Source organism: Ruditapes philippinarum, unplaced genomic scaffold, assembly GCF_026571515.1.
Source record: "Ruditapes philippinarum isolate M1 unplaced genomic scaffold, ASM2657151v2 ctg1551_1_1_1_1, whole genome shotgun sequence".
NCBI lineage: Eukaryota > Metazoa > Mollusca > Bivalvia > Venerida > Veneridae > Ruditapes > Ruditapes philippinarum.
The window spans coordinates 344,241-372,221 of record NW_026866382.1 but is presented as its reverse complement, the minus strand read 5'-3'; the positions used below and the strand labels follow the sequence as shown (position 1 = coordinate 372,221).

Below are 27,981 nucleotides of genomic sequence, written 5' to 3'. Positions count from 1 at the left end.
ATTAGTGTATATTTAAAGTCTTTATCTGATGGAACTAAAAGTGGTAAGCCTTTGCCACAAGCCTTTACCTCAAACCTTTAACACATGCCTCTACCACAAGCCTTTACCTCAACCTTTACCACAAGCCTTGACCAGGCTCTCCAAATTGATGATACCTCAATTTTTATTATTCTTTATAATATATAAATATATGTACATTGAAATCCCTCCACATATGAATGGACTGTTCCAAATTCAAAGCAGGGCGAATCCATCAGATAAATTACAGCCAGTTAAAGGTTTAAAAATAAAAGAACTTGTGACTACTGGCGATAGTTGGATCAATAAATTTCTGTTTAACAACGCTCGGCACTATTTTATATCCAGGTAATATATTTGTCAATATTATGAAGAAAGAAAAAAACTGATTTCCGAGTATTAATAGCAATATAGATTTTTTTGAAGAAATCAAGTTACAAACATTGTGTGAAAAAGTCATAATTAAATATATCAAAGACATGAACTATAAAAGGAAGTCCGCCTTAAAATTTGAATTTCTTACATAGATCAAAGGGAACACTTAAAACAGAAAGGCATGCAAAATATAATATGTAATTAATAAATGTACTCAGACAAAATATTGAAAATCGTATTTTTTTTTATCTTTTCTTTGTCTGACTAGAGTAAAAAGTGTTGCAACGCTTTTCAAATTAGGCCATTTTTCACAATTTAAATTATTATTCTGGATAAACGGAGAGAGCAAATGATCTTAAATTTTGCACACACGTTACTTATAAAAACCTCCATCAAATGGCACATTGATATAAAAAAAATTATTTTCAGTTCCGTAATGTTAAAAAAATGAAGTCCCTTAACGGCCAGTAACAGACAGACATTTACTCAGAAATACATAATGATATCAAGTTTTGAAAGTCACACGGACTGTGTTACAGGACATATGACTATTTTTTTCAATTTTACTGATATAAAAGATCTTAGACGCACACTCGTACAATATTCAAAGAACGAGCGGGCGCCCAAGTACCACGCGGCAGACGACATTATAAATGGCACGATTAGGACACCGTACGATGCATATCAAATGAACACAAATAAACAAGAGAATGAAATCGATTTCATAAAAGCCATAACGTATAACCACTTAATATCCAACTCAAAGAACTGAGCAGTATTATAAATCTGCTATTATTCAAAGAATTTAAGAACCCGGACAGACTGGTGATTTTTCTCCAGTCTTCCCAGTAATAAAAATAACAGACGGGAAGTAGAAAACATACACAATAAAGTCCGTCAGCACAAGGTCATTCCCATGTCTGAGATTTGTCGTAAAACGATACATTATCAGTTGATTTCATGTTGCTGATTTTTACGAAAGCTGTCTGCAGTCTATACAATTTTCAATCTATACCTTATAAAGTCTTACATTCAATCATTTCACAGTCTAAGACAGTGCACTTATTCTACGTATTACACATTTAACAGTGTGCTGTTCAATGTTATATAATTCCACAATCTACAGTGTACCTTTCTACAGTCTACAGTGGTGTACAAGGTCACTGTCCACAGTGTAATATTTGACATTTTACAAGGTCACAGTCTATAGTGTAATATTTCACGTTATACAAGGTCACAGTCTACAGTGTAATATTTCACGTTATACAAGGGCACAGTCTACAATGTAATATTTCACGTTAAGGCCACAGTCTACAGTGTAATATTTCACATTATACAAGGCCACAATCTATACAGTGTAATATTTCACGTTATACAAGGCCACAGTCTACAGTGTAATATCTCACAATGTACAAGGTCACAGTCTACAGTGTAATATTTCACGTTATACAAGGCCACAGTCTACAGTGTAATATTTCACGTTATACAAGGCCACAGTCTACAGTGTAATATCTCACAATGTACAAGGTCACAGTCTCCAGTGTAATATTTCACGTTATACAAGGCCGAAGTCTATAGTTTAATATTTCACGTTCTACAAGGCCACAGTCTACAATGTAATATTTCACGTTATACAAGGCCACAGTCTACAGTGCAATATTTCACGTTATACAAGGCCTCAGTCTACAGTGCAATAGTTCACGCTGTACAAGGCCACAGTCTACAGTGCAATATTTGACGTTATACAAGGCCATAGTTTACAGTGCAATATTTCACGTTGTACAAGGCCACAGTCTACAGTGTTATATTTCACGTGGTACAAGGTCACAGTCTACAGTGTTATATTTCACGTTGTACAAGGTCACAGTCTACAGTGTTATATTTCACGTTGTACGAGGTCACAGTCTACAGTGTTATATTTTACGTTGTACAAGGTCACAGTCTACAGTGTTATATTTCACGTTGTACAAGGTCACAGTCTACAGTGTAATATTTCACGTTGTACAAGGTCACAGTCTACAGTGTTATATTTCACGTTGTACAAGGTCACAGTCTACAATGATATATTTGACATTCTACAAGGGCACAGTCTACAGTGTAATATTTCACGTTGTACAAGGTCACAGTCTACAGTGTAATATTTCACGTTCTACAAGGTCACAGTCTACAGTGTAATATTTCACGTTGTACAAGGGCACAGTCTACAGTGTAATATTTCACGTTGTACAAGGTCACAGTCTACAGTGTTATATTTCACGTTGTACAAGGTCACAGTCTACAGTGCAATATTTGACGTTATACAAGGTCACAGTCTACATTGCTATATTTCACGTTGTACAAGGTCACAGTCTACATTGTTATATTTCACATTGTACAAAGTCACAGTCTACAGTGTTATATTCACATTGTACAAGGTCACAGTCTACAGTGTTATATTTCACGTTGTACAAGGTCACAGTCTTCACATTGTACAAGGCCACAGTCTACAATGTAATATTTGACATTCTACAAGGGCACAGTCTACAGTGTAATAATTCACGTTGTACAAGGTCACAGTCTACAGTGTAATATTTCACGTTCTACAGTGTGTTATTCCATGATCTACAATTAAAGAGTGTGCTATTCCATGGTCTACAATTCCACAATCTACAATCTACAATTTCACATTCTGTAATTCCACAGTCTTCAGTTTACAATATTTCCATCTACACATTCACAGTTAACATTTCCAAAGACTGAAATTGCACGGGAAACAATTTCACAGTAGAACATACAACATACCGTTAAACCCCGACAGAGCGGCTCCCAACTCACAAAATGTGTTTCTCTAGAGAGGTTGAACTGTATACCCATTTTGACCAACTACAGAGCAAAAATGACAATTTAGAAAAGACCCTCTCACATCACAGGGTATTTGCAAATTTCCATTAGCAATAGGAACACCTCGGCTTTTATTTTTAATAACCTCAGACTTGATACCGATTGACAAGTGGTTTTAGATGTTGACAAAAACAAAGAGTGTAATCTTTGATTGTATATATTGATTTGCAAAGGAAAATAACGTCTTTTTCGGTACACTTTTGATTGAAAATATGTCTGACAAATTTCTTTACATGTAATCTTATATTCTTAGATGCCGTTCACTCGGATAATACGAAACTATATTAAGATATAGGAGAAACATTGTTAAAAGCCGTTATAGGAACGGAAATATCCGCGGTTCCGTTCCTAAGGTAAAACATTAAAGCACTTGCGTGGAAAAAACTGTTCAATACACCATGGCTGATGTACAAATTTAATTTATGACGACATTCCAATTATTTCTTTGCACACAAAAATAGAATTTTAAGTTATAAAGAATAGATATATAAATAATGACATTCTTATTACTGTAGTATTAGCAATTATTGTATTTGTAACTGAATAGGTATAGTAAAATACAATACACAAATATAGTTTCATATTTCCTACCAACTTTCAATTATGCATCCAGTAAAAATGTATTCAGGGCTGAAGCGTATAATAACGCTCAAATTTAATCAATTATTTGAACAGAATTTTTGTACGAGGCTGCAAATGTCATAATACAATTAAACCTGGACAGAAAGACCACTTTTTCGTGACCATAGTTAACAGGTGTTTTTTTAAAACTCTATATTTGATAAAAAAATTTTATTGGGTAAACCCAAATGTAATAATTTAAATACGTATTTCCAATACTTGGCCATTATGTTTTAGGGGTGTTTTTTGGGTACTAGTTTGAATGTACTAGTAAATAACATTATATTTTTCACATTCTATAGTACAAGCATGGTATCTTGTCGGTGTAGATTGGAGCCTAGTAGCCTGTTATTGATAAATTTAAGAAATACGTAAACAGTCTAAAATGCAGTATAATCACTTTCTTAGGACATTAAAAGCATATATGATACATGTATGAAAAGAAAACCCTCGACCTCTCATCAGTACTTATCCGGAGTTTGACGGAGAGTTCCGAAAAACCTCGATTGTGGCATTAGCCCTAGTTGAACATTAATTATAACAGTTGATCTATGACTTGTGTCAGAAAAAGTTCATACAAAAGTGCTATATGTTATAAATGGTTTAATATAAGATTGACATCTACAAAATGGTTATACTTACATGTTATATGCAGCCAATACTGGTTAAATATGGAAGCGACTGTTAGCACCAGTGCAAGTAGCGTCGACAGCATCCCGGCCCACCGAAAGGGCCGCCATATTCGTGCCTCGCGAAGATAAAACTCCTCGCCGAATTTGCGTGCGTCGTGCTGTGTTTCCCCGGTCTTAAACTTGAGGAAGTTCTTCATTTTTGTCACCATCTATCCGCCGAGCAAGTTCGATCCTTTGCCGAGTTAGTTCGGACTTCTCTTTTAGTTACCGAGCTAGGGTAACTTCACTTAATCCAAGCAAATAACGTAACTAGATGTCAGTCATTACTTTGACTGTATCAACCTTACACTGTAGATTTTCATTTTATAATATTCTTGTATTTCATTGAAAATACTATTTTATCCGAAGAGGGACGGAATCACACAGGTCACACTGTATCGTTTTTCGTAAAACGTGTTTTAATTTCCACAAACATAACTTTCAAATAAATTCTTTAAACGTTAACTTTTCCTGAAACATTGATGTATTTCATATCCAGACGTATTACATCCTCCGAAACAAGAAGATAACAAAAGAAAAGAAAACAAAAAATCTAATTTCCTTCTATTTTACGTTTATTCAGCTGGGAAAGATTTGTTTAAACGGAAGGAATTCAGTTAATATTGAACAATTGAACAATGTCTACCAAATCCAACGTAAACAGACGTACTCTTAATTTCCTCTCACACGCTAGCAAGATTAAATATGATTGTAGCCTAATAAACGACCCTAGCCTTTTGTTGAAACCATATCCTCAATATAAATAAACGTATCCACCTTTTTCTCCTTTCAATTAAAAATATTCCTTCCGTTTAAATATGTACACACTCCGCCACTAATACCATATATATACACGCATACACATACAATACGTTAATACAGGCCGAGTCGGTGTCACCAAAGAGCGTGTATTTTGTACGCATTATCAATATCTATACATTTGTATTGTCAATTTGCCTCAGATTTCTATCTTTCTATTCATTCCATATCGATCCTATGATGAAAGGCGGCATTTTAAAAGCCGTTATACTGAAAGCGAAATGTCATTGGACGGCAAAAATAAAAAAAGGGATTAATTTAATTGGTTTTTGTCTTTCTTTCTCTCTCTCAAATCGTCGTGAATTCCTCATTTTTTAATCGAATATGGAACTAGATAAAAAAGAAATCGCATTAAAAATAACTAACCATTGTTTTCTTACTCACAATTACATAAGTAATATTTTAATTTGAGTAAATTATTGTTCATTATTAAATAAAAGTAATTAAATTTGCAATTGTTACTTCGGGTGCCGGAAATACTATTTAAATAACGCAATAAGTATGAAAATGTTTCACAAGTAAAACGAACAGTTTACGTATTTAAACGTATACATATCCACATATTGCACATTTCTTGTTGCGTGTACATGCGTTTAAAGAAACTCCGTCCATCAACATTCCATTTAGCAACTTTCAGTTGTCACAATAAACGTTTGTTTTACATTCAATACAACCGACTCACCGACGACAATCTAAGAAATATCCAGTCGTGCCCCTAAATATGTATCTTAAATCCTAATAAATCAAACACCTGCTAGATTTCTTCCGTTTTTAACGCAATCTTTTCAAAAATGTCGACGACACTGATTAGCTATGGTACCCTGAAGACGGCTGTCTCTTAAATGATGGATAAATGTGAGAACAGGACATTCGGAATATATTCGTGTCTGGAACGTCTTCTAGTGAATTTATGCTGATTGTTTTAAAACCAGCCAGGAACTTCTGGAAACTTTGATGACCCACATGCAAATCAGTACACCTCATTGACGCACAAATTTTGTCTCCTTATTTACTGCGATTCAGATACAGTCAAACCCGAAATTAAGTCCACCTTCGTATAAAGTCATCTACGTATTAAGTACACCAATAAAGTTTGTTAATATTGAAGACCAGAATCTTGTTTGTCCGTCTGTAAAGCACAGTCTAACACCAACAACCCCTTTAATAATTAGCCTTCGTAAATACAGGTTGGCCTGTACTGCTGTTCGGAACTACTTTTTGAGTTTCAACATGACGAACTTTTTTCCTCTAGGTTCCACTCAGTCTAAATGTTTCGCAACATGTTATCAAGATAACGTCAGATAAATTAACCTCTCAAAATCAAATTATTTTTTCATTCACAATTATTCAATCTGTATTTTCATAATAAAAACAGATATTTTATATCAAACAAATTCACTTTACAGAACAGATATTCCTTACATTTTGACAAATTTAATCTATCCTTTATTTCATTCAAGCTCCATTTATTGACAAATATTCTACTTTCTCATTAAATGACATTTCCCCCTACAAATTCAAACCCAGTCAATTTTGTTTAGCAATTTTCCTTCATTTACAATTCAATCACAAATTTAGATATGTATCACTCCGCCTCAAAATTCAATAGATTTCACTCATATATTATTACACACACTATGCTGTTTAATGTAACATGTTACAAAAAACACTCGACTGTCTACGACACTTCTCTCAGAGAATCACGGTTTGTCAATAATCTAATTATAGCTTTTATCTTCAGCACCCGTTTGACCTCAAGTCACTTTTCTGTACGTGATTGAAAATAAATAGGTTCTAAAAATGTTGTTGTATGAGAAAAAAATTACGCGAATTAGAAATAAATTTGTGTAATAACAATTCAAAACATATATATTTGAAAAATTATTTCATATCTTTTTTTTCTGATTGAATTTTATGTCCGTATTGAATTTGTATATTTTGGTTCTTTCTAAGCATGTAATATATTTTCTAAAAGAAATTCATCACTACGTGAACACAAAGAGCAATTGTCAAATATCTTCTAAAATAAATCAAGGATACATTTCAGCGTATTTGTTTGGAATTATTTTAATATTCACTCAGAACAAACTACATTTAAAGTTCAATGTAGATCAACAAATCTGCCAAGATGCCGCCTAATTAATGGAAGTATAACTTAATAAACTTGTGTACACCACGCAAACAAAACAATTAGTTCTTATTCACGTGACATTAATATACTTGTTTGAGCTGTTTCCCAATACCATAGGGGAAAACTTACTTTTGAGGGAAAAACAATCTCGCAAATTCGTATTAATTGTAACATTGGAACTTAGTTGCCGTAGTGAATTTTGTTTTTCTGACAGATATGACGTCGTTAGTCATTTATCCCTTCCCCTCCGACATTTGTTTCATACAGCAGACGACAACTGTTTATCTCGGCCTTATAACTTGTCACATAGAAAGCTAGACCCAGTCTAAAGTGTATCACATATGTCCCAGTCATTATTCAGTCTTCTGAACGAATCTGATTCTGACACCACTGAATGCATTATGCCTAACTCTGTCACTTGTTGCTAAGCAACGTATCAATCCTGAGCAACCGCATTAAATGAAATCACCGCGCGACAAGACACAGTAGTGTTCGTAAGTCGTTGACACTGTGATCACCGGCTGATTTTATCAATACTGAAATAACTTATACAGCACACACTAACGTATGTGTCAAAGCGATAGTGGATTTGTATGTGGTGATGGAAAAAAACAAGAGCCCCGAGTATATAAAGAAAGGAAAACACATCCGCCACACAAGACAGATTTTTCAGCGCGTCTGTATTAATAAAGCTCTTTGCCAATTTCTCTGAAATGTCAATTTAATCGAACACAATTACCTCTCAGACTTTCTTGTTTATTCAACCTATCCATTTTCTTGAATGTTTCATTGTTTCTATGTACTGCAAATGTAATAGTTCACATAATCACATTATGCCGATGTTTGCATATACATGCTTCACAAAGATTAACATCCAATCACAATGTTGGTGCTATTTTGATAACACACTTTTGCCCGCAAAGTCAAGTAAATTGCGTAATGAAAATAACCTTTCCCAACAGACACCAGTTAAAATCACCAATAATCAATGGATATAAACGCTATAAATAATTGATTAGACTAGTCTCGGATTCATTGCAAATCCGAGAACTATTTGAAAATGATGAGGTCACCCTTAATGCTTGCCAAAGACGTTGTCTTGCTGAAATCTTTCTCTGGACGAGTTATTTTCTGAGGCAGTAATGTGCATGTTTGCCCTTGACGCGGTCATGTTTACAGCTTGCTTTTGACGCGGTCATGTTTAATGCTTGCTTTTGACGCGGTCATGTTTAATGCTTGCTTTTGACGCGGTCATGTTTAATGCCTTCTTTTGACGCGGTTATTTTTAACAGTTGTCCTTCACGTGGTTTAAGGGTTGCCCTTCACGCTGACATCTTTAATGTTTATTCTTTACGTAGTTGAATTAAATGCTCACTCATTCTTCACGTGGTCATGTTAAATGCTTGGCATTTACATGGTCTAGACGTCATGTGTAATGTTTGTTCTTAATGATTTTCTTTATACTGCCACGCCTAATGCTTGACCTAGACGCTGCCATGAATAATGCTTCCCCGTGACAAGGTCATGCTTTACGCTTGCTCCTGTCGCAGTCATGTTGTATTGCTTAATGAATAATGCTTGTACTACACGTGGTCATGTGTAATGCTTGTTTTTGACATGGTCATGTTTATTACTTGCCCGACACAAGATCATATTTAATGATTGTCTTAAACCTGACATGGTTATGTCCTTCACTCGGTTATGTATAATTTTTGTCCTTCACAATTAATTTTAAGTGATTGTACTTCCATTGGTCATGCCTAATGCTTGCCTTTGAAGTGTTTAATTTTAATGCGGTTACGTTTGTCCTTGACGCGATCCTGTTTAATGTTTTGCCTTCACGGGGTTATGTCATAATCTTGTCCTTCACACCGGCATGTTTAATGCTTGTCCTTAACGCGGCTATGAAAAATGCTTGTCCTTCACACAGGCAAGTTAAATGCTTGGTTTAAACGTGGCCATGTGTATAGCTTGCCCATCGCTTTGTTATGTGAAATGCTTGTTCTTAACACGACCATACTTAATGCTTGCCTTTAAAGAGGCCACGAATGATACTTGCCCTTTACATATGTTATGTTGCCCATAACACTATGATTTCAGTACAATGCAATACAATGATTTTCAAGTTTACATTACATGGAGATGTTTAAATATAGTAACTTTTTAATCTTCGCAATATAATTGCGTAAACAAACCATACTTCTACGAAACTGAATTTAAAATTTATCAGTCTTCAAACAATGCCAGTCGAGCAATATTGTTAAACAAGCACAATTTCTGATGTTTATTATGTGTGAGAGGCAATAATTTGAAATGAGATTATCCGACAGAATATTGATTGTAAATTCTCAAAGCATCTTTTGCTTCGATTCATTCTTTCAGCTTCTCCCTTCCTCTCATGCAGTTCATTGATGAATTCTGCATTCGCAGAAGATGTGCAATTATTGAGTTTATTGCCAATACAATCCACAGTTTCCATTCAAACAAATTCTCAATAACAACACATAACATGACATAGAAATTGCATTACGACACGGATTGGTCGATATCTTTAGTACGATGTACTGTAAGTAACAGGGACACGGCTAAATATAGCCGGGGCTTTGGTTGCTATACTTAACATAAACAGAAGAAGTTTACTAGAACTGCCACTGTCATGGCGTGAATATTCCCGCATACCACTTTGTGACCTCAGATGTTATAGAGGTCACAAAATGGTCATGACCAACCTCAATGCCAAATATGAAGACTGTTGGTCAAAGGATTCTTAGGTTATTGGGCGGACAACCTTTTTGAAGTATAGGCCCCTGTTAGCTTTTACCTAGTGATCTCAAAAGGAACAGGGGCTATCTAATGGTCATGACAAACTCCATGCTGAATTTGAAGACTGTTGGTCAAAGGATTCTAAAGTTATTGGGTGGACAAGCTTTTCTTAGTCAAGCCCCTTGTGAACTTAACCTTTGACCCAGTGACCTCAAAATCAAAAGGGATCATAATTATAATAAACATGACTAACCTCCATGCCAAATATGAAGACTGTGGGTCAGAGGATTCTTAAGTTCTTGGGCGGACAAGCTTTTTTAGCCAAGGCCCTTGTGGCCTTGACCTGGTGACCTCAAAATCAAAAGTGATCATCTACTATTCATGACCAATCTGAATACCAAACATGAAGACTGTGGGTCAAAGAATTCTTAACTTATTGGTCGGACAAGGAAAAACCGGCGGACGGACAGACGGCCGAACGACCGGACAGACAAGCTGATTCTAGTATACCCCCTTACAACTGTGTTGTGCGGGGGTATTATTATCAACTCTTTGAGGACAAATGGTAAAAATGACGCACTCGGATGTGGTAAAGAATCAAGTCATGCGACTGCACATCATGCAGTCAAGCCAGACTTCGCAAATTCATGCTTTATTTTAGTATATGCATTTTGACAAGGCAGCCTCCCAACTCCGTTCTGCGGCTTTACCGGCTGAAATGTCCGGCGGCCTCTTACACATTCATTCAGTTTTGAGGTCAGTAGGTCAAATGTAAAGGTCACTTTGATCTTTGCCACTAAAAACACGTAGAATATATAACTTATCAATGCACTTGCTTACTACCCTCATATTTGGCACGGAGGTTGTCCTTGAGCTCTCTAAATGACCACTGTTGATTCTGACAAAGTGGTATGCGGGGATATTCACGCCATGACAGTGGCAGTTATAGTTAACTTGTGTATGTAAAAAAAAATGCATTCATGAAACATATTTGTTTAATCTATTCATCTAAATGGAATATAAGATGAACTTTTAAGGAATTCAAGATAATCTTTAAACATTTCTGTGGATTTCATGATACATCTTTGTGGAATCCATGAAAGGTCTTTGTGTAAATCCCAGTTATATCTATATGGAATCTAGGACAAATATTTGTTGAATCCAGGGTAACCCTTTTTGGAATCCAGGATAAATCTTTGGAGAATACATGATACATGAACATCTTTATAAATTACTCGGCACATCATTGTTGACATTATGATACATCTTTATGGACTTGAGAAATCCAGGATACTTTTTTGTGGAATACATTTCATTTTGTTTTCATTTAAAGATACATTGTCGTGGAAAATATAATCTTTTTGGAATATACATGTATAGTTTTATACTATCATACTATTCATCTTTGTAAATCTCCAGGAAATATCTTTGTGGAATATATCATATGTCTTTGTGAACTTCATGGCGCAGCTTTGTGGAATACAAGATACATCTTTGCGGACTTTAACATACATCTTTGTGGACTACATTTTCGTGGAATGCGGGGTACATCTTTGTGGAACACAAAAAACATCTTTGAGGAATACAACATACATTTTGCGGACTATAATAATTTATACATCTTTATGGACTTCATCTTCGTGGAATGCGGAATGCATGCACTTGAATCTTTCAAAAGTCTTAATGAATGATGTTACATCTCAAAGGCATATAATAACATGTAATTTATTTACAGGGTATGATCAAAAAGTTCTCGACCCGATATATTTCTAGCCACTACAGTAACATTTACACACGATACGTCGATACCAATATCTTATTGATGATTACTAACCGAGTAACACGCGGTTTTACACAAGTTAGGTAACATAAAACACACTTTGACAAGTAGAGGGTGTGACATTTAGACCAAATGAAGAAAGCTGAAATCAGAGCCGTCATTAAGTACCTCTGTAAGAAAGGGATAACATCCAAGGAAATCCATGAAGACTTCATGGATACACTTGGAAAGGAGTCCCCTTCCTGTAGCATTGTGAAAAATGGGCTGCTGAATTAAAGAGGGGCAGAGAGACATTGGAGATGATGAGCGGTCTGGGCGGCCAAAAGAGGTCACCAACGATGAAACTGCCGAAGCTGGTCATGTTCGACAGAAGGCGAGACCTGCGAAGCATTGATAGGGGAGTTGGTATGTTTTGGTTCAGTTCAGTCAATTGTGACTGATGTCTACGGCATGTCAAACGTTTCCGCAAGGTGGGTCCCCAGACAGTTGACTGACGATAAGAACAAGGCTTGACATTTCAATATATCTTTTGTCTCGCTTCGAGGATGAACCTGATTTTATCTACCAGATCGTAACTGAGGATGAAACATGGGTCCTTCACTTCGATCCAGAATCCAAAAAAAAAACAGAGCGTGCAGTGGAAGCACCCTGGCTCACCACCTCCTAAGAAATTCAAGAGGGTACCATTAGCAGGGAAGATGATTTTGGGTTAGTCAGGGAATAATCATGATTCTTTATCTTAAGCAAGGTCGTACCATAAACGATACGTACTATGCAGACAACTTGAGACGTCTGCGTCAAGAAATCGCGCGTAAAAGGAGGGGCAAACTGACTCAATGCGTTCTGCTCCTGCACGACAATGCGCCAGCTCACACATTCCAAGTTGCGATGGCTGCTGCAACTGACTGCGGCTTTGAAATTCTTCCCCATCCCCCATATTCTCCATAATTGGCCCTCTCTGACTTTTACCTGTTTCCGAAACTGAGAATCAAGCTCCGTGGTAGACGTTTTGGAAGCAATAAAGGTGTCATGGAGGCGGTCAATGAGTTCTTTGAGGACAAAAATAGAGAGTTCTATTTTGAAGGGTTAAACAAGTTGGAGCACAGGTGGGCAATGTGCATTGATGTAGAGAGCGATTATATTGAAAAGAAAGACCATAAGTTGGGTTCTCTGACTCCCGGAAGAACATCGGGCCAAAAACTTTTTCATCAATCCTCGTAAGTCAATCGTCTTTGTCCTAAATTCTTCTATAAATATCTACGCACCCTTATTCCTCTAGGAACAAGATTTCCATCCACATACGATATCAAAGCATTTGCAAACGACGTTTTTTTATGCTTTACCTCCGTTGCACACGATGATTATCCATTGTTTATATTTTACACACGATAAATAATTCAGGTTTATTTCTATTTTTAATTTAGATGCGACTTTTTTTCTTTTGATTTATTTTCTTTAGAAATTTTAATTTATTCGTTGCTTTTGTTTTCTTGGCATATGGTGTTTATTTACTGTTTTAGAGTTTTATCGATTGTTTTTATTTTATTTGCACTATTTGTTATCTCTTTTTAAAATTCTTTACACAATATGTTTTTCCACTGTTTTTACTCTATTTGAACACGATGGTAAGCCATTTTTTAATTGTCTTTTGCACATCATGTTTATCCATGTTTTCCCCCTTATCTCTACATAGATATTTTTTCTTTACCAATTTATTTTTACTTTCTTTACACATGAAGTTTATGCTTTTTAAAAAAATTAATTGCACATCATTTTATCCTTTTTTCAAAATTTCTTTTCAATTAATGTTTATCCATTACACATGCTGTTTATCCATTTTTTTGTATTTTACACATGATGTTTATCAATTTTCATTTTGTCTACACATTTCTTTTAAAAAATATTTACACATTACGTTAATCCATTGATTTTATTTTCTCTGCAAGTGATGTTTATCCATTTAAATTCACTATACACGGTGTTTATCAATTTCTTTTATTTGACATACAAAACATGTTTATCCATTTAATTTACTTTACTTACAAACGATAATCATCCATTTATTTAATTCTACTTAAACAAAATGTTTATCCATTTTTTGTCAATTTTTCTTTCCGCATGATGTTTATCCATCATTTTTACTTAGAAAAGATGTTTTTCTTCTTTTATGCATGATTTTACCCATTATTTTGTTATGTATGGGCAGAATTCCTATACTCATATGGCGTTAAAATCTCGGTTTAATTGTCCGCCCACAACCACGTGAAAATTCATCAAGTAACGAATTAATAAATGAATAAATGAATGAATGAATAAATTGATGAATGAATCAATCAATTAATCATTTTTTAATTTAATGAATAAGTTGTTTTGTGAACAGACAGATGAAGAACTTATAGCGTATGAAACGAATGAATGATTTATAACATAACATTACAAATTGAATAAGTGAATGAATGGATGATTGAATTAATAAATGAATGGACGAACGAACTAACAAATTTGAATGAACGATTTATTCAATAACTGACATTATATGAAATGAAATGAAATGAAATGAATGAATGAATGAATGAATGAATGAATGAATGAATGAATGAATGAATAAATGAATGAATGAAAGAATGAATGAATCAATATTGATAAAATGGAAGAATAACAAACGACAACAATATGGTAGAGTAACTGAATGAAAATATGAAACAAATAGAAAAGTAAAAACACATAAAATGTGTCAAGAAAGCTAGCATATTTATATAATTCCTAGATAATCTGATGGACAAAATATACATATATGTTTGGTTTTCATAAATTTACGGACATAATTAGCACTTTTCATAACAATACTTTTAATGTACATTTTGTAAATGCTACAGTAATAACATAATTATATGCAAGTTCAATATAGATGGAAACAAGACCAATATCAATCTATATGATTGATTTAAGAAAATGAAACAAACGAAAAGAATTTATTCCGTATCTATCAAAATAGAATCAAAGAAAGTACATGCATAGACTATTTTGAGACTTACTTCTACCGGTAGGGTCCTCGCATGATTCAGTGTAATGGTTATTTTTCTGTACAGGATGGCACTTAAACCATAGACCTTCGTGAGCATAGTGGTCCATAACTGAAAATAAAAGAGCATATTTGTTCATAACTGAAAATAAAAGTGCACATTTGTTCACAACTGAAAATAAGAGACCATATTTGTTCACAACTGAAAATAATAGACCATATTTGTTCACAACTGAATATAAAAGACCATATTTGTTAATAACTGAAAATGAAATAGCATATTTGATCACAACTGAAAATAAAAGACCATATTTATTCACAACTGAAAATAAAAGACCATATTTGTTCACAACTGAAAATAAAAGAGTATATATGTTCAAAACTGAATATAAAAGACCATATTTGTTTACAACTAAAATAAAAGACCATATTTGTTCACAACTGAAAATAAAAGACCATATTTGTTCACAACTGAAAATGAAAGACCATATTTGTTCACAACTGAAAATGAAAGACCATATTTGTTCACAACTGATAATTTAAGACCAAGATCATATTGCATATTAAAGGTCCATAACTATCAATAAAAGATAATAGTGGTCTACTTTTGAAAATATTGGCCCTTACCTCAAGATAACACTCAAAATAAGAGAGAAACACGCCAAATATCATAATTAAAAACAAATTTTCAAAGTATTAACTGAACAACCTTTCTCGTATAGTATAAGCAATATATGTTCAACCTAGTCCTTAATTTGATACATCATATCTTAGGTTTTAAGACTAAAAAAACGACTGGACGGCGCCGGCGGATCAGGGGATCGAACCCCCATTGATGATGGATCAACAAGTCCTAGAATAAGCAGGTAAGTAATTGCGAAGTATCCGCGAAGCTAAGCCAGTCAACGGTTAACAATCGGATATATAAACCTATATGTATTGATTGATAATATCTGTGCACATAAAACTGTGACGTACGAAGATTAACAAACGTATAGCGTACGTTTATCGATTTAGATATTGGTTTAATGTAGTAATATCAATATATAAATACTTAGCATTTAAATATTAACTATTTCACTTTGACTTCCGAAATTCCATTTTTAAGTTATATAAATTAAATGTGAAAGGTACATCGTTCATACTTGCTACACGACAAGATAGACGAAAACTTATTAAACAAACGAACAAACGAACGAACGAACGAAAAAACTCATTTGTTTCTTCGTAAAACCTAACTAGATGACAATCGTTGAGTACATGAACAGTGTGATCTTGCTTTATAAAGTCCCATTAATTTCATAGTGTTTCATTTCTAAAGTATCGCAGCTTTAAAGTTTTATAGACCCTAATGTGCACAATCTGGCATCAGCATTTTATTACTTTTATTCTTTTCTAGACATTATAAGGTATTACTTTTTTAAAACGCAACTATTCTTTTTCTTTGCATATCTTGACAAATTTCTTGAGAAAAAAGTCTTCTCTAAAAAAAGACGCTGAAAATCTCTGTTGCCTGGACCGGGATTCGAAGCCCAAACGTTTGGCATCCTCAATGAGCAAGTTGCAGCTTAAGATAGCAAACCAAATGGTTCCAAATTTAGATTTTCCTGTAGGGTTGAAGCGCGTATTTAAACTTTCAAAAAAAAAGAAAGAAAAGGGTTACGGCTAGTTTTGAACCACTGCCCGCCTGCACTCTTGTTGCCACTGTTTTAACCCAAATTAGGATGACTAAGCCGCTTTAAAAACAGTAGTCGGACGGCGTCAGTGGGACAGGGTGACCAGAGGGCCACCCCAGATATCCTCTTCATCTGTCAGACGATGTCTTTCTCATGAACAGGAGTAAATACTTATTGAAGTATCAAATATTTGAACGAAGTACCCACACAACTAAGCCGACTACAAGTATAATGGCCTTAAAAGTACATGATATACTAATTCGATTCACGGGAGATTAATATGTCCACAGTTGCGCAATAGTTTAAATCAAGAGTTATTTCCCATTAAAACATTTCACTACATAAGTGTTCAAACATATTTGTAAAATAATCATTTTTACTTTAATTAGAGATGATTGCTGAATTTTCAAAAGATTATCGTTATTTCAGCGCTAGTATATAGTAGAAAAGTGACCAACTGATTTCTCGGGACTTTCCAGAAAGCAGCTTGACGGAAGAAAAAATGAAGCGATACGATACGTAGATACGTTTGATTTCAAATGTTATGCAAATATCATAAAAAGACATGGGCTGATTATCAACAAAAATTATTATGTCTTTTTATTTCAACCGAAACAATATTTCACTTTTTTGTCAAGCCATGTCTTTAAAATACGTAAATTTAAAAATTAAGTGATAATTCAGCAAACCTATTAATTGCACAGATAATAATAAACGCATATACGTATACTTATACAAATGATATTTTTCATCATTCATTTAAAGGCAGTTCAATTGTATCAAGGGAGATTAATCTGTCAGTGGTTGTTCAATAGTTAAATCTTGATTTACCCCCCCCCCATTTAAAGCATTCAAATGCTAAATTAACAAAATTAACTTTGCTTTGTAAGAATAATTTGTCAATTGTTAAATGATATTTTTTTTCGCTTGTCATCCTCTCATATTTTTGTATTTCTTTATTACATTGGCATAATAACAATTGCAACAGCATAAATCATTTAGTATTAAAATTGTGTCATTTTTTGACATTTGATATCCAATTTTCAGGGGTTAAGGTTAGGAGTTTGACATACTGGCAAAATTCGGGGGGTGGGGCAGGGGGTGATCATGACCCCCTTACCCCTGTTTTAAAAATTAATGAAGATATTTCATCAGATGTAGATTTATACCTATATCTTTGGCTTATGATATACATGTATAATACTTGACTACAGACACTCAGAAGGCCTTTTGGATATTATCATATAATCATATGATATATAATAGCTGTTGCGGTTACTTTACATCAAATATTGTCATTTTTGTCGTACCAATCAGAACGTTGCTTACAAAACGACATTTTGTTTCCGCAACCTCGACGTCGGTTGACATTTGTGGCGAGTATATCTTTTTTTTGTAACAAATATTTCACACTTTGTTTCCTTAAAGTAACTTAACGCCGAAAAAAAAAACGCGACTGCTCGACGAGTACATTTTTATCACATACATTGTACTGGTCTTACTCAATATCCCCAAAAATAAGAAAAACACATCAAAATTTATGCTGAGATATGACACTCAGTTAAACCTGTCTTTAGCGACCAGCGTTCTATCATGACATATAAAATGTCATTGCCAACCGATGGTCTTTTCGAGCATGATACTCTGTATCAAATGTAAAAACGTACATGTATGTAGAATATTGGCCACTCTAATATTTTAACTAATATGATAACAATTTGTTCCAGAACAATTTATTATCTGCTATATATACATGTAGATAGGTAATACCAGATCATGTGTCTCAAACTTAACAACAACTTCCATATATAATTCTGTCGTGGTCTGTTGTCACATACGTATTCGGAATTCACCAAAAAATGATGAATGGTTTGGTCAAGATTGAAAGATGGACAGGTCCATTTCAGATATCTATAGTCGTAAAGATTAAACTACATGTATATATGGAAGTTTAATTTTGAGAAATATACTTATACTTATGTAGTTTTTATCAAAACCTGTCGATACCAGGCCGGTTGAACCCGCAAAGGTATCACGTTTTGTATCAGTTTCATTTGTATATATTTGTTTTTTGATTTTGTTATTATAAAAAAGCAAAATCAGTTCTCTGAATTCTTATTTTTTGTAACACATAACACAGTTATAAACATTTGACCCATCTACAAAACTGTCTACACATGTGTGCAGTTTGACCAGGCTGACTTACTTTCATTATAATCTTGATATCCCTAAAATGATGGACAATTCCAAAAGTAGAAGCTTCACAAGTCCATTTAAGAAATTTAGAAGGTGAATGATGAAATGTAAGAATCAAGTACATATAAAACAACTAGACGTTAGGGTTCGTAATCTTTAATTTTCATGTTCTTGAAAAAAAACACTTGCTTTTATTGATACACGTTTTATATGTGATAGCATTTTCGCGTGATTGCACGCCTTATAACGTACATGCGGTTTTAGTTTTAGTTATGTTCTTTTCTGATGATTAAAATATAATTGATTATGTACAACATATCTTTTCTTTAAACAAACAAACAAACAAAAACAAACGAACACATTAAATAAATAAATAAATAAACAACTAATTTTTACATGATTCGATTTAAGACCGAGTCAACTCTATACGAAAAAAAGTTAAATTTTTTTTAGACATACATAAACCAATAGCTGCATGGTTGGCGTCATTTTAATAGTGCGACCACGACGAACAGCCCGGATGATATTTTCTTTAATCTATTATTATGTATCTGCCCGTTTTATTCTGTTCTGTTCTAAGACGAGTATAGCGTATACATTTACAGAATTGACGACGTGACAACGTTCGGATGTTGCCGATGATACACGTTCAGTACCGAAGTTAGACGGATTAAAACGAGAAATTCCGATTTGTTTTCACGTGTCACATAGGTCTACATTATAAAGTACTTATAATCACTAAGTAATTATAAACGTTATTTAAACGTAGCTGACTCAGTCAAGTGGTTACATCGACTTACTCAAGTAACACAATAGCAGTCATAAATATATTCGGACAAGGGGGGTGGGTTATAAATTATATGAATATGACACCGGGGTGTGCCTCCTGGCCGCCCTACCCCACTGACGCCATCCAGCTATTTTGTTTAAATAAATCAATAATGATTTACTAGAATAACGTACGCTGGTGCAGTTTTCATCTCAACTTTTTGGTGCTAAGGTGGTTCGAACCGCAATATTTACATGATGTTTTTTTTGTCTTATTGCCTTTTTTATATAACATTCATCAGCCTGAAATGTGACAACCACGTACTTGTAAATATCGAGTTATTCGGACTCATATTCGTTTTCTAACAAATGATTATCTTGTTACTTAATGTAGGCGTCACCGCAGAAAGTCCATTTATAGTATTAGATATAGATATACAAAAACTATCAGGAAGAAGGCCAGGGCGTCTTCGAAATTCTTACAAAATACGGTTATTGCGAAATAATGTTATAAAGAAATAATGTTTGACATAAGTTCATAATCCTTAAGTCATGTTCTGAAAAAACTTGCTTTTATTGATACAAGTTGTAAATGGCTGTTATTGCATTTGCATTGTTGCACGCATTTTTACGTACTTGCGGTTTTGGTATTGTTTTGTTTTCATATGTTGCATTTTTTTCTAATTAAGAAATAATTGATTATACAAAACTATCATTTTTTCTTCTCGAAAATCTGATGGGCCAAACTTGACTAATCAAGTGTAACATCAATTAGATCATTAGCAAGAATAGATTAAACGATAAAACAATAATAATTAAGCATACATAAGCATTGTAAAATTACAAATTAAAAAAAAAAAATAATTAAGCAGACACAGTTGCACATTTCGACAGATTATATTGTGCTCTTTCTCTTTCTTTTCATTGTATTATATTATGTCATTATTAAAATACCTAAACATATCTTTATAACATCTAATATATTCATACAATATTGCCCTCACATGTTCACGTGACTGTTTATTATCATTTATTATTACAAATGTAATTGTCTCATGTTTTTGTATTGTGAATAATCAAATTGGTATATATATTCAATAAAATATATATTTTTAAAACAATTTGGTGGACATATTTCTTTTACGTTAGCACCTGATTTCAGCTGAAAGAAAGCGTATACATAAGTCTGACAAAACTTATTCTTGATAAATGTGCAAAAGAAAATTGACGTCAGTGGTAGGGGTGGCGCATCTCATGTTGTCATATCACAAGATGATTCAGGGCATTGAATTGAAACATTTTCACGAATTTCCATAATGAAAAATAAATAAATAAATAAATAAATAAAATATAAATAAAAAAATATAAATAAATAAATAAATAAATAAATAAAATAAAATAAATAAATAAATAAATAAATAAATAAATAAATAAATAAATAAATAAATAAACAAATATCGTGTTCATACCGTTCCGTCTAATTTCGGTGTCGAAAGTGAATCGTCGCCGATGATCCACGTTCTTTGCTAAAGAAAGTCGGATCATGGATTTATCCGTGGTCGGATGCCGATTGACCAGGCTCCACTCGTTAAAAAGGTGTTTTTGTCACGTGTATATCGGCCTACATTATAAGTCCCCAATTATAAACGATATTTAAACGATATTTAAACGTAGCTGGCTCAGTCAAGTGGTTACATCGACTTACTCAAGTAACACAATAGCAGTCATAAATATATTCGGACAAGGGGGGTGGGTAATAAATTATATGAATATGACATCCGGGGTGTGCCTTCTGGCCGCCCTACCCCACTGACGCCATCCAGCTATTTTGTTTAATTAAATCAATTATGATTTTCTGGAGTAACGTACTTCCAACTCAAACTCTCGAGTGATAGGGTGGGTGGTTCGAGCCGCAAAAGTGATCAAAAGTGACTATGAATATTTTTGTACTTTCAACTAGTCTAAATATTTTGTAGAATACACTTTGTAAATATCTGACGTAGTCGCCGCCGTCTGGTAGCATGGTCCATGCAAAATACGTATGATTTATATTGATTTTTTTTGTGGGTGGTTAATTTGCCCCTCCAAGATTTGAGCAGCTGTTATACACTTATATTTTTGACCTCACCACTCATTAGATATATTTCCTCATGTCAGTATTTTGTAAAAGGCAATGACCTTACTAAGTACTTAACCTATAATGTTTGAAGACAAAACAGGGGCGGATAAAGGTTTTCCGACGGGGGAGAGGTACGAGAAGCTGCAAGTAGGGGTGTGTACTATGGTAATGGGAGGAGTCTTCCCTCGCGCTGGCGGTGGTAAATTTGCGGAAATGGAGATGAAAAATGGTACATTCTGGTGCATTTTGGTAAATTATGTTTGCAATCAGACACTCAAATGTTTATCATAATAAACAGAAACTATTCTGCCATTTAACATGAGAATTTAATTCAGAATCAGTGTCGTCTATCTCCGATATTTTCACTATACAGTATTTAATGGTCCGGAAAAAAAACAACAACAACATGTTACAGTATCTTAAAATAGTCAGTGCTGTAGTTGGCTTATGATACACAAGAGAATCTATTTATAGAAGTCTAAGACTAATAGATGATATACTCATTTAAATTACAAATATCTAATTTCAATTTGAAAACAATAGTTAAACTTTGAAATTTACGTTTGGATTTGCTTGGGCTTGGGGGAGAGGTGTGGCGGTCCCTAGATCTGCGCCTGCAGTAGAAAAAAGTCATGAGATGTGTAAAACAAAAAGCTCCGAAACTGATTGTGTTCTGGGATTTATTTATTATTCAAAACACAATAAAAATGTCTTGTGAATAATTCATTTCTTGAATTTGGTGATAAGTTTTCTTTTTTATTTTGACGTTATTAAGAGAAAAAATGCAATTAACGCTGATCTTGCGGTCTAGACGCTTCATAAATGAATCTTTGCATCAAAACGCTTTATTGTTCTTTGTGTTTTCTTTGTAGTACATTTTGTAACCTTACAAACAATATATGCTTATCAATTTGCGGTCCAGTTCACCTTTAACGCCTTTCAACATCCACACACTGTAACAGTGAAGCTTTCGTGAATACATCACGTATTTAAAATGTAGCTCACGTTCTTTACAATGATGTAATACGTTTAACGTAAAAAACCGTAACGGTTTAACGTCGACGAGCTTGAAAACGACATTTATTTGGGAAAATATTGAAAATTAGATGGTCTCCTGGACTTGATGGTAGGACATTGTAAAAATGATAAGAAGTTTAAATTTTTGCATCCTGTGTACTTGTGTTCTTTTAATGAACTATGTATCATCGCAGAAGACATACCGGGCCGCTGTGTATGAACATAAGGTGATATTTCCATGGCCCTGGGCATCGAACCGACCAATGGCACTAGCCCAGATGATGGTCAACATGAAGACTTTCCACGCAAAGGCGCATATGGCCGGCAAACAAGTGAGTTCATATTTCTTTTCATTACATTTACTAAAAATATTGTTTGTTTGATACTATCAATTCATGTATTTTTGTACGTTTAATCATCTGTAAAAATGAGTCGGGGCTTTTACTGCATATTGTCAAAAACGTTGTTGTTTTTCCCGATTTCAGTTAGCTGACATACATATAATTAAGGATGTTTTCCCCCGAAGAAATAAATGAAAGAAATAAAGTATGCTGCAACTTTTTGGCCATTTCCGTCCATTGTCGGAAAAATGTTCCGAAAGCTTTAATTTGACGTTGTATAAATATTTGCTTTACGGGGTAAAGCCGTATCTTTCTTGGTAGAAGACGGAAGGCTTTAGTAAACTAAGCTAAGCTAAACTAAACTAAACTAAACTAAACTAAACTAAACTAAACTAAACTAAACTAAACTAAATAAATAAATAAATAAATAAATAAATAAAATGAATAAATAAATAAATAAATAAATGTACTTTAAAAGTTCAAGCCAAGGGTTATAGATTTATTAACAATATTGCACAACGTATAACTGTCAATTTTTGTAAAAATGATTTAAAATGTAAAAAAAAAAGAAATATCATTACGAAATATATCTTGTAAATGATGATAAATTACCTATTAAAGCAGTGATTCATATGCCATGTTGTATATGCAATCAGAATATAATTGATAACTTACTATAAATTGTTTTTTAAATCATGTTCACATGTTTCAGTAATGCACATATATGACCGCATGTTCTAACATATTTTTTTTAAATCTAAAGAGTTGTAAGTGACGTCATTTACGGCCGCAACGCAGCACAACAGCCCACGTACACGTGCACGTTTTAATCGTGCGTTGTACTGCGACGCTTACGTCATTATTATTTTTCTTTGATTTCATATTTTTTGCGGAAGTTTAAAGCTTTCCGCTAACATAAAGATTGAATTTAAAATAAACTTTTTAAAAAATAGTCTTTGTGCATATTTGCTTGCACAGATAAATCAAATACATGACAGATTCTCGGAAAATCTATTCCCCATTTACATAGTACTTGGTCAAACTCTATTCTGTGGCGGTATTGCCGAATGGTTAGAGCACCGGGTTAATAATCGATAGTTGCGTTGGTGACTGGGTTCAAATCCCGTCAGCGGCAAGACGTTGTTTCCTAGATCAAGAAACTTTACACTTATTGCTTACTCAGTAATAGTTGGTTGCAGAAATGGATATAAGCTTATATCTTTCGACAAAGTAGAAGTAAAATAAATTATGTATAAATTCTTTCTATTAAAATTCATAAAATAAAACGTATGTATCGCTAATATCGCCACCTTAGTCTAGTAACGAGATAACTCCTATCAAATAATATAAAGAGTTAACCCGGTAAAAAATCACCTACGTATATGATCTAGTTGCTTTAATTCAGAAGACTTTAGAAATAAATACAAAATCAAATGTTTATCTTTACACTGTTACAAACATTTTAATACCTTATATAAGATAAATGTACACATAAAACTTTATAGCAATTGGACAGCTTGTTAGTGCGTTTTTAAATAATTTATCTTACAGTAAATAAAACGAACGTAACGTGACGTACCATAACGTTGAAGTATGTAATAAAGAAAAAAAAAACACGATTAAGGTATTTTCCCCAAATAGTATAATTATAATAAGCAAATTAGTGTATATTTTATTGGACCATTAATGTCATTTCCAACAAGCGTTTATTTGACAGAGATATGTTTCTGGTTATTTACGAAGCTTATTTGATAACAATAAGACGCGGAAAATGTCGAAATATGCCGATTTTTTTAGAATATATACGACATTTAATCTTAAAAATAACAAACCTTAATAAATCGGATAGTATCGTAACAAACCCGACGACGCTGTCGCCTGCTTTCGCCAGTTTTGCTAAATATTTTTTTTAGTATATTTATGCCACATGAAATGATGACGTCATTGTTTCATAAATATCAATATGGCGGCTCATATTACATGAAGCATGTATTGATTATAAGTATTATTTTTCAGGGTGTAGACATCATGGTGTTCGGAGAAGACAGTTTGTACGGGTATCATATGAGATATCGTCACGTGATCAAGCACTATCTAGAGCCAATACCTGACCCAACCGTTATCATGTGGAACCCGTGCAATGAGCCGATGCGTTTCCCGCAAGACGAAATCCAAGTTGAGCTTAGCTGTATGGCAAAAAGGAACAAAATGTACATAGTCGCTAACATGGGCGACATACAACTTTGTGAGCCGGGTGATCCGCGATGCCCTAAAGAGGGTTGGTACCAGTACAATACCAATGTCGCTTACGACAAAGAAGGAAACTTCATAGCAAGATACCACAAACAGAATCGCTACCTTGAACCTCAGTTCAACTCCCCTGCCCACCCTCAACACGTGTATTTTGACACAAAGTTTGGCAGGTTCGGCCTAGTTATATGTAATGACATTATATTTTATGACCCTATTGTCGAGTTAATAAGAGAGTACAATGTTACAGATATAATTTTCCCGACCGCCTGGCCCGAAGCATTACCTCTCTATTCCTCCATAGGTTTTGTGTCGTCATTTGCCGTCGGACACAACGTTAACGTCCTACACGCTAATATACGGGATCCACATAACCGTGACGTGTTTGTATACGGGAGCGGCCTCTATACCCCAGTGGGTCCTGTTAAATACGTGTACGATCCTATTTCACCTACTGGTATTCTTATAATAGGAGATGTTCCAATAAATGTGAAATTGCCCGAGAAAATCCCGTGCGACGTGAATCCACTGATGTTCGGACATCCTAATATGAAAGCTGTGGCATTGCCCGAATTTAAAGCCGAAATATTCAAAGACTGGTACAACTTTGTACGCGTAAAGGGCACAGAGGGGACTGTCACCGTATGCCAGGACGGATTTTGTTGCTATCTGAACTATAAAAAGGCTCAAAGTTACGAAACGTACGCGTTCGGTGTGTTCAGTGGGATACAGACAGCATATAAACCGATGTTTAAACAAGTCTGCATCTTGTTAAAATGCAAAACCAAAAACCCGTTGAGTTGCGGACAGTACGTGTTAAACGCTCACACGCATTTCTCCCATTTTCATATCAAAGGAAGCTTTTCGTCACCCTTTATCCAGCCGCAGATTGTGCTATCGGGACCAGGGTACCAGCTCGACCTGCCACCTATCGGAGGATTTAAATATGACGCCACTGGACTGACAGGGTCGGCTACCAAAAAGCCACTGATACACGCTGCGTTGATTGGTCGTGTGTATAGAAAAGATTGCATGACATGTGGAGTTTACTAAGGGATAAAATTCGCGGACATTAAACCATGGTGCTGGGTGTTGCCTTCTTTGAGTTCTAATGTTTGGTTCTTTACAAATTCATCATATAATTGAAATTGAAACAAGATCGGTTTTAAAAATTTCATTGATGCTTCTTAGTGAACAAATCACAAATCCTTTTTGGGTTGAAAATCAGAATTAATTTCAAAACCTATATCTGTTGTTTCAACATTTTTAAAGCAAAGAAAACGTAGATCATTTTATTTAATTTGGTACATGTATCTGAAAAATAACTTATACTGTTAGTTGAAAAAAATAGTTTTCGTAGCGACTTTTTAAAATCCAATAACAACATTTAAAATCAAATAAAAATGCTTAAATTAAAAAATGCTTCTGTTTGTATTTTAGCCGACTGATTATTGTTGAAGGGAAATAACCAAGTGATCAACATATGAAGCGATGTCTACAGTTGTCTCCCTTTCCACACGACCACATTATATGCTTTTTTAAAAATCTTAATCTTTAAGTCTCTAAATTCAAACCAGATATATACATGTAAGACAGCTGATTAAGATCAATCAAGATGGATGGCTTAATAAATGTAATATGCATGATATTCCATCATTTAAAAAGAGAAAAATATACTGCCACAACGTATTCATATTCCTCAGGGCCATACTGTAGCGATCCCACACATTTAAACGGTCTCTGCTTCTCAATGCGCTAGAATACATAAGGAATCAGAGTAAAACGTTCTTTTGATTCTTTCAACTGCCTTTTTCGTAGTAAAGCGATAAATACGCGCATGCGACAACTGCTCATTTTACAACATATAAATTTTCAAGTTTAGGTACTTTTGTATGGTTGTATTATCAAGATACTAATTAACAAATACTGTTCAGATAACAGTTTACATACTATGCATGTAGCTTTATATACCTTTTAAATATTAAGTTCTTTAAAACAGCGTGGATAATTAAGAAGAAATTTAAATATATGAGATTCTTAAATAGTGGAAATTAGCTTTATTTATTTCTAAACATTATATCTTGATTAATTTTATAAATAAGAAAATGTCAATGCTGAATCTGTTAAAAAGATATCAGTATCTATCAGCCTTAAAGCAGCATGTCTGCAGATGAGTCAAACTATTTCGAGAAAATTAAACATGAGATAAATATACTAATAATTTAAGAAAAGTTAAAAGATTTAAGATTCAAGTAATAATTTTCATGTTATGTGCTATTTAGGACTGATTTTGCAGTATTTATCACCATATTTCTACTGCGTTACTAACGCATTAAGGGCAATTTGCTTATTTTGACCTTTTTGGCATTTTACATGGATTGCAAGTGTTGTGTGTGCAAATTATTTTCTTACTTCACAATGTTAAACTTTTAAATGCATTTTTAAATTTTTCATGAAAATTAGCATGAATCTGAAGGCATGCTGCTTTAAAAAGTTTAGGGTGACAAATAATTTCGCATTTAGCGCTACTTCTT

At 33.9% G+C, this 27,981-nt stretch overlaps 2 protein-coding genes across 2 annotated transcripts in view; one reads left to right on the top strand and one right to left on the bottom strand.

Moving 5' to 3' along the window:
- The window catches only part of LOC132732356 (uncharacterized), an 85,992-nt gene that overhangs the window by 20,004 nt on the left and 38,007 nt on the right, over positions 1-27,981 (bottom strand). The window contains exon 3 of the mRNA XM_060718770.1: positions 15,094-15,192. Coding sequence (XP_060574753.1) covers positions 15,094-15,192 — 99 coding nt within the window. The remainder of the gene's footprint in view (positions 1-15,093; positions 15,193-27,981) is intronic.
- On the top strand, positions 22,757-26,851 carry LOC132732357 (pantetheinase-like). Its single transcript, XM_060718771.1, has 2 exons — positions 22,757-23,188; positions 25,214-26,851. The coding sequence occupies exons 1-2, from the start codon at positions 22,982-22,984 to the stop codon at positions 26,498-26,500; spliced, it is 1,494 nt and encodes a 497-aa protein (XP_060574754.1). The 5' UTR covers positions 22,757-22,981; the 3' UTR covers positions 26,501-26,851.